This window comes from Manis pentadactyla, chromosome 14 (assembly GCF_030020395.1).
Source record: "Manis pentadactyla isolate mManPen7 chromosome 14, mManPen7.hap1, whole genome shotgun sequence".
Lineage (NCBI taxonomy): Eukaryota > Metazoa > Chordata > Mammalia > Pholidota > Manidae > Manis > Manis pentadactyla.
This window is the reverse complement of record NC_080032.1, coordinates 9,586,103-9,595,109: the sequence shown is the minus strand read 5'-3', so window position 1 is coordinate 9,595,109 and position 9,007 is coordinate 9,586,103. Positions and strand designations below refer to the sequence as shown.

General features: G+C 42.6%; 1 protein-coding gene across 2 annotated transcripts in view; it reads right to left on the bottom strand.

Annotated features, from left to right (window-relative positions):
* Positions 1–2,891: 2,891 nt before the first annotated feature.
* The window catches only part of PITPNB (phosphatidylinositol transfer protein beta), a 61,319-nt gene continuing 55,203 nt past the window's right edge, over positions 2,892–9,007 (bottom strand). The window contains exons 11-12 of one of the 2 annotated variants that reach the window (XM_036908929.2): positions 5,995–6,080; positions 2,892–4,851 (exon numbers count right to left, since the gene is read on the bottom strand). In XM_036908929.2, coding sequence (XP_036764824.1) covers positions 6,033–6,080 — 48 coding nt within the window. In that variant the 3' untranslated portion in view covers positions 2,892–4,851; positions 5,995–6,032. The remainder of the gene's footprint in view (positions 4,852–5,994; positions 6,081–9,007) is intronic. The other variant, XM_036908928.2, reaches the window with a different exon arrangement.

Below are 9,007 nucleotides of genomic sequence, written 5' to 3'. Positions count from 1 at the left end.
ATGGCTTATAAAGACCATACTTTGCTGTCTAGGCTTTTCCTGAAGTCGGCAGAACCCTGCCCTGGATGAGGACTGCACAGCTTGCACCATGACAAGAGGAACAGGGTTTCACAGGCACTTGGGGGCACTTTAAAGACTCAGTGACCAACTAGGATTTCTGGCTTGGGCAGCATAGCCAATTAACTGGTGGGAGAAGATAGTGCATTCAGGGGAAGGAGGAGAGACTTGAGTTTTAGACTACTTTATGTTTGAGGAGTCTGAACTAAAGCTCCAGTTTTGACATCTGCAGAGGTAGAAATGCGGGCCTGGAGCTCCCTCCTCTGTCCTCACCACACTTTGTACCATTAGCCACCAGAATCACCACATCCTGTTGCAGATATCTGTCAGGCTTTAGTTCTCTGAGCGCAGAAAACTAGATCTCATTTTTTGGTTAAACTCCCCTCCCCTGTAATCCCAGGACTCAAAAGGGGCCTTGCACAGGGTAGGAAGGTTATCTGCTGTGAGCAAAAGGAGCCGTTTAAGAGTCAGAGTTTCCATGGAGGTGGGGCAGGGGTGACTCTGGGATACAACTGTGGCTCCTTTCCATGGGCAGTTAGTTCCCGAGCTAACCCGGGATGCAAAACACACAGACGTGAGAGATGCCAACATGTTAACCTATGAAGGCAGCACTGAGTCTGTACGAGCCAAATGAGTTGTGGACAGCTGCAGAGATCACTCCAGGTCAAGGCAGGCTGTGTGGGGACAGTGGCACTTGGCTTTGACGAATGGGTAGAGATCTGATTACCTGGTAAGGAGGTCGTCTCAGCAATCTCTCAGGAAGACTGGGAGTTTTTTCAGCTTTCTTTCCCTGGAAACAGTGCACATGGAACCCAAGTCATAGAAAGCAACTGGTGGGCAATCGGTATTTTTAAAGGTCCCCCACATGATTCTAAGGTGCATCCAGGGTGGAGAACCTCTGGTTTACATGCGTTGAATGTTTTCGGACCTGGCCTGAGAAAAACAGAACAAACATTCAACATTGTCTTATTCTGGGGACAATAAGAACATGGCTAGAATGGAGGAGACATTCTTTCTTCATCCAGGGACAAATTTTAATTCATGATTTACTCAATGGGAGAGAAATGGCTGAGGAAGTCATGAAGCAGTGGTTTTTCATAAAAACCCCCTCTGGGGAGTGCAAGCGGTCTTGAGGGAGAGGGGGAAGCAAACAAAGCTAGTTCCCAATTCCTTTTAAACAATAAACTCACGGCATGGCACTTTTAGAAGGGATGTACGTCAAGGTGTCAGGTGTGTCGAGCTGCCAAGCACTGCTCTGCTTTGCACGGCCTTGGAACTTCTGTAGGAGATACTTCGGAGTACCTTCCATGTCTACCTTTTCAGTCCAGTCTGGTTGAAGAACAGGTTTTGAAGGAACTTGCTGTTGCTCAACATTTCCAAGTCAGAAAACAACCCCAAGTGACACTGGCAGGGTTTCTAGGAAGCAGTCGGCAGTAGATGCCTCAAGCTTAGGGGGACAATCTTTAACTTGACCCCTAGCATTTTTCCTTCCCTCCCAGTTACACAGAGCCCCAAATCCTAGAATTGCCAGTGAAGGTAACTTGAAAAAATCCTAACTTTCAGTGACTCTCAGACCTGAGGGCCTAAGAACAGCCAGAACATTCTCCTTCCACAGTCAAGAACAGGGAATCCCGGCACTGACCTCTTGTCAATTCAGCTGCTGAGAAGAGACGAACACAACTACTTATAAATGTCTACCTTCCTCAGAGATAAGGTTTGAGGAGGAGGCTGGGATGTGACTTTACAGCTTGGCAAGTTGAAGGGGGAGAGAAAGGTGAGCTTTTTAAAAGCCAGGTGCTCAGCCCACTGAGATTTTAGATCAACCAAGAGGCAGTTTGGTAAACGAATGGGATAGGAAAGGAGAAATCTCGCTGCAGAGGGCCCAGCACATGCTCGAGGATGCACTGTCTCAACTGGCCCTGAACCCTCCACAGCAGAGCATTTTGGCCTCCATGAACAGAGAAGGCGCCTAAGATACGGTGAGAGGCCAGGACGGGTGAACCTGATCCTAGGTCCACAGTTTTAGGCACCAACCCAAGAACCTCTGGGCTCCTCAGGTCCCCAATGCCTTGCCAGCTGCCTTTGGCCTGAACATCTGCCTTCTCATCTGTACAGTGTGGATGACATCTAAGAGCTCTCTACCGTTAGATGACGACTTATCACACTGAACTGTGATTCATCTGTACACATCTGTGCTGGGCGTACAAATGCTCAGATCATTGATGCTCAATATAGACTGCCAACGTGAATGCAAACATTAAGTCTATAATAAAACACCAACTACCCCAGAAAACAAACAGAACATCCCGGAAATACAACATTATATATGAAGTCCATCCAGACAGTCGGCCACCTCTCCTAACATCAAGCAGCTCTAGAGTCTAAGTTGGAACCAAGACTGGGAACGACGGTCTTAAAAAAGGAGGCAAAACACTGCCCCAAACCAGAAAGTCACTGTCTTGAATGATCAGAATCTAATGACAAAATGCTTACCTAGTGCTTTTAAAAATACTATGGAAATTTTCTGTATTATTCTCCTTTAAAAATAATTTTTAACCTCTGAGACTAATAATAAACATCCCTTCTTTAGTTTACTACTTAGCTTTTAGAGAGAAAATTATGTAAGAAACCAAAGGTAACAACTTAATATGGCATAAGCACATTTCAAGAACAGGAGTTTGCAATAAATACCTTTTTAAAACCCATTTTTTCTTTTTTTTCCCAGAGTGGTGGTGCCGCAGATCAAAGAATTCCTGAAATGGCAACAGAGACATGGTCCACAGCATCCAGACTAGTCATGGTGTCACGGAAACCACCACTCAAGCACACAAGTGGCATTTTGTGATCAAATTTATTTTTTGTTTAAATTTCATTTACTTTGTTTTACTGTAATTTACACAAGAGACTGCCAAGTAAACTAGATATTTTACAGTCACCACACATTCCCTCAAATCTCCACAGTTGTTAGAAAAACATTAAAATACATGCGCTGGGCTCTCATTTCTATGTGCGCCCCAGCTCCCAATGACGCTAAGATGCCAGAGAGAGTTAAACTCATTAAAAGGAGAGTGCTAGACTCTTTATTTCACAAAATTAGCAATAATCTTTCTTGCATCAAACACTCTGCAAACAATGATGATGCTCTGACAAAACCTATCTTACAACAGTGCCCAGAGAGTAAACATCAGTCTTGATCCTGAGTACACAGAGGACATATGCAATGTGGGGTTTGTAGCCAAGGATAACAGGGCATTGCGATGCAGCGGTCATCCTCAACACCCTTGTCTGAGTCACTGCAGTCACTTCAGTGGGGACACAGGACATGTGGAAAAACGGAAAGCGGCGAGGGCAGGGCTGTCAGCAAACCAGATTACTAATGTGATATGACTCCTGGGGCTGACGTGCTGGAGGAGGGACAAGAGGTTAAAGAAGACAGTTTGTGACCTGAAGGCTTCAACAGTATCATTCTAGTCAAGCTTCCAGGACTGACAGAAAGACTGGATTCAGACAGAGAAAGCTGATAAAAATCTTACCTAGCTATTGTTACTTTAAAAAAGAAAAAAAATGGTGGCAGTTTCTAACCAGCATTTTCCTGATGCCTATTCAGGATGTGTTCCAGTGACGTCCTCCACAGAGCACATCTGAACGGGTGGAGGTGCACCAGCCCCTCAGCAGGGCCTCCTAACGGTGGGCAGGCAAGCCTTGCACAGCCTCCGAAATTCATCCTACCTCAAAGGCGGTGGTGTCTCCCGCTAAAAGTGTATTTCAGTATGAAAAGAGCAAAACGTCATCACTACCTATATTTTGTCACATGAGCTGTGAGAGATCATATCATTTGCATAGTTTCTAAGCTGTAATTTCAGAAAACAGTCATTCCAGAAACAAGACTCCGGGGAAGCACTCTACTTCCAATTTTTCTGAACAGCCTACAATGTTATTAATTCATCACTTTCTTTGTTTGCCTAACAGGAGCCTGAAAAGTGTTTATTGTAAATTACAAACCATCATATCTCCATTTTTGCTAGATTTGATGTAGAAAAATACTTGAAATTTAAAATACAAAAATCCAATAAAAACCAGAATTTTTTTTTTTTTAAGGATTTTTTCCCTCAGGGCAAACAAGTAAAAATTGGCCTATAACTTTACTCTTTACTAAGAGACACTGTCCATTTTGGCTGTAAGAGAATGACCATCATGAAATAAATCATTATAAATACATTCAGACTTTACATTCCAGATTCACTGGAATATAAAAGATTTTGAGTAAGTTTTTCTGTGGGAGTCTGTTGCTAATGGAACTAAAATAAAAATTTGTAATAGACTGATTTAAAATAACAGAACAGTAATAAAAAGCTATATATATACTGGTCCACAACTTGACATTTATGAAACATACCAGCTACTATTAAGCTGCAGTCAATTTGTCCATTAATGGTATTACTCTGATAATTATTAAAATCTGTTCCAGATATATATTGAAAATATTTTCTTTTGTATTCTTGCTGAAGATAGGTACAGTACTTTGGAGAAATTGTACTAATTCCTTCAGGATGTTTGTATGTACATATATACACAAGTGTGTGCACCTTCACCTGTAGCTCTACATGCGTTTTATATACAGCTACAGGTACACACACACCAACATATATACACACGTGGTTGGGAACCTGTGCATGTGAGAATATAATCACAAGCACACGTCTGGAAAGCATCAACACTGTGAGATACTGGTCAGATTCTTCTTCACTCATCACTGGCTGCACTTGTTCCCCTTACTTGACCTTGATTACGTAACTGTAAGAAAAGCAAAAGACAGTGAGGGCAATGTGTGAAAACATGAGAGACACAGAAAATGTTCAGGCAGTAGTTTGCTGCACACATTCTTCAGGAAAAAAACCCAAAACCTCAATATAGCAACTTTAGGCAGAAAGCGTACCCCAACTATTGCATGTTGAAAATTTAAATCTCTTGAAGATGTGGTTCTTATTAATGATGTCACATTTTGTTTCGTTACAGAGAAAATAAATTAGAAACAGAAATATATCACAGAAACTTAGAAGAACTTAATAAAAGTAACAATGGCTTAAAATTTACATTAAATGAACTCTGAATTTAAAGAAAGGGCTTTTGGAGGCATCCTGGCAGAGTTCATTTATTCTGATTTGTTTCACACCTCTCTACAACTGAACACTTCATTACTCCCATGTTCAATTATTAAAGATAGGGCAGCACACATAAGGGGACAGCAAAGGGCCAGTGGAGAAGAGTGTTCTGTCCTGGTTTTTTTCCTCCACAGACATCATAGTTCAGTATTAACAAATGACACCAGTGGACTGTTGCTTTCTGTTTACTCACACTGGTTTCAATAGGTGGGGCAGTTTTTCTGAGGCTTCTCCCCCCTATAGGAAAATCTCATCTGGGCATATAAATTTGTGTTAAATGAAACCATAGGAATGTCTTACACTGTAAATGAAAACCAAAGTGTATTTATATACATTAAAGCCAACTGTAAAGATAACTGAAGGCTCAACATGAAGGAAGACTTTCTGAATTACTGAGGTATGGTATGGGTAAAGGATCGTTGGTTTGATTTAAAGTGCTTTTACATATTTCCTTACTAACCACAATTGGTCCTACTGAGGAATAGGCCAATTAACTGGCTATGGATGAAAATCAGCTGGCTCCTAGGACAAAGCTGCATGATGAGCACATACACCTGGCAGCAACACTCCACTGCTAACATGAACTAACTCAGGATTACTAAATCCAACCTGTTCCGCAGATAAAATTCTTAAGACTCAAGTTATTTACACACATCTTCTAATGTCTAAAAATTAAACCACATTTAACACTTAGTCTCTGCTCGGAAAGTTAACTACTTATTGCCAAAAAGGTATTGGTTTTTTAAACGTTCTTTTTACCCAAGTCTTCACTTACACAGTTTGATATTGTCTCTGACCCTACAGGGGACTCATCTAGACATCAGCAGCCGACGTGCCTCGGACGGAACCCTTCTTACGCATCTAAACGTAAAATAAAATCATGAGCTGCTGAAATCACAGACTCTAAATTGGGTTAGTAAGGGAAAGAAAAAAGATCTAGAAGTGATTGTAAAGTGACCGCTGCCTGTTTATAACCATATCCACAGAGAATGATATTCTATGGCCCTCTCGTAATATCGGCCTGCAAAAAATCTTGCAAAATGCTTTTCTTACACAGCACAAAATATGTCTTATCTAATGAATCTAGGAAACAATAGCCTGCAGATTGATGATGTAAAATTATCAAAGATAGTCAAGGGTAAATGAACTTTTCACCAATATAATCTAAGAAACTGCTCTGATGGTCTGATTCATATTTTCATAGTCCCTAGACCAGATAGACAGCCACAAGGTGTGGCCACCTCTGCTGCTTTGCAGACCAGGGTCCCTGACTGGAATTCCTTACGGAAAGTTTATTACAAAGAGAGGACAAAAGGAAGAACGAGTGAGCACAGAAACAATGTATGAGAAACAAAGGACACAAGGATGCATCAGGAAGGACAGGCATGCACAACAACAGCCTACAGACAATTTAAAAATGCAATGAGAAAGTCAAGAGAAGAAGAGACAGAAAAGGAACAAATCCAAAAAAACCACATTTCTAAAACTCAATAGTTCTCCCACACCCACACCCCCAGAGAAGTGCCAGTTGAGAACAGAAAGGCAGAGTACTCCTTCATCTGAGTCTATGTACCACATGTCGCTGCAGGGCTATAGGCAGGGACTCGCCTCTCATGCCTAAACTCTCAAGATGCTGCTACTCCTCTCCAGGGCCAAAACATGAAGGAAATCCAATCCTTAAAATATTTGTGAATTAAGAATAATTATGATGTATCAAATTCTACTATCAGGTGTCAGGGAATTAGGGCCTCAAGAAAGGGGGAAATTCCTCCATGGTGAAGAAGACAAAGCAAATGGTCAGCCTCAGTGGGCAGGCAGCAGGTGCCTCCTGCGTAGGCGCCCGGCCTACAGGCGTCAGCCCAGGGTATGCAGCTGCTCAGAAATAAGCCATGAGGACTCAGGGCAGCAGCAGTGTGATGGAGTAAAGCACTGCCCAATGACCTAGAGCAAATAACTTACAGGGGACTTTATGTTAAGATGATCAACATTAAGTGTTGAAACTGCCTTAAAGTATTTTTGAAATATTTACTAAAGAAATTTCCAGGTACCCCCAACTCTGAATGAATGACTGATTCCTGCCAACCTCATAAGGGAATCAGTTGAGCCATGTGGGTACAAGGATGATGATAAACCTTCTCACACACTGGGCCTGTGTGTAACTGCTTGTATATCTTACATCTTTTCCAGTGCAATTCCCAACTTATGAACAATTGACATGCACAGAGAAGCAGCTGAGCCACAGGCCTACTGCCACAGGCGAGGGAGAGTCCCACATCCTCCTCAGGGCTCCCCTGGGGAGGAGGGGCTATCAGCCAAGTTCTGTCTTAGGAGGTCTAGAGGCAAGCAGGGGTCAAAGCCCAAACCATGGAGGGCTTCATCCATCACCCTTCTCTTCCTTATGTTATGGACAGTCCTTCTGCATAAAATCCAAACCAAAAGCAAGCCTCCTTCCTGAGAGGACAAACCAATAAAAATAAGTCTGTTCACTGTGTTACCTTGGTGGTGGAAGAGCCCCTTTGGAGATGCCAAGGTTGTGATACCATGAGCTTAGTTAGTGAGAATGGGTGTAGCCACGCTGCTTCCTATTTAATGCTCAGCTGACGCCAGCTTCTCCAAGGGGCTGGAGGCAGAGCTGGCAGATTCTCTCTGGAGCCAAACCAGGCAAGCAAGGGAAAAGGGGTGCTTCTTAGAGAAGCACAGCTCTTGAGAAAGGGGAAACAAGTGGGAGAGGCATGAAGGAGAGGAAGGAAGTACCGTGATACACAAGGATGCATCGGGAAGGACAGGCATGCATAACAGCAGCCTACAGACAATTAAAAAACGCAATGAAAAAGTCAAGAGAAGAAGAGACAGAAAAGGAACAAATCCAAAAAAACCACATTTCTAAAACTCATTCTTCCAATATTTTGCCTGAGGCCAGCCTAAAAATAAGGGTGAGGGAGAATCTTCCATTCCTGCCATTCTATCACCCTACTCCCAAGATTCAGAGCTCAAGAGTCATACTATGAGCATGAGGAATTAAGGTCATAAATAGGTTTCTATTGGCTGGCCCAGAAACCAAGCCCCAATTTATAATGTTGTCTCCATGGGAAATCATGTTCCAAATTTCAAAAAAGCAACTTAAAACTTCTGGAACAAAATCCATTCATAAGTTGGAGACCGCCTAAAGTTTACTTTACATATAAGATAAGGTTAAAACATTTTATTGCCTTATAAAGAAAATATGTTCTAGTCCTCTCAGGTTTGTATAAAGCTAATTAGAAGCAGATCTACTGTAATCACTAAAAGTAAGCAATTTTAAACACAGATTCTTTACAATGCTGTGTGCCAGACGAATAGATTTCTTTCTGTGCCAAAGAACCTGATTTGCTGCCATTCTCCTGTGATTAAATGGAGCTCCTTCCTTGCACACAGGCGGTCATCAAACACTCTCGGCCTGCGGGGCTTCCAAAGCTGGGACTGCTGGCAGGACTCTCGATGACTGCATGGAAACCACAAGCCTATCCTGACATTCTTTGGGTTCATTTCTCCAGTGAGGCCTTACTTTCAACTGAAAGAAGCACAGTCCAGAGCAAAAGCAAAACCAGACACGTGCAAGAGTAGTCAGAGAAGAATCTGTTCCTGGGAGAGAGGGGATCCTCACACATGCAGGGCCTGCTCAGGGGTGGTGGGGAGGAGCTGGAATGGCTTTGACTGAAACATAGCACGCTGACCTCCAGCCCAAGAATCAACCCAATTTCTGCCTAAAGCTTATGAATAAATAAGGATTCATTGCTAGTTATGGGAGG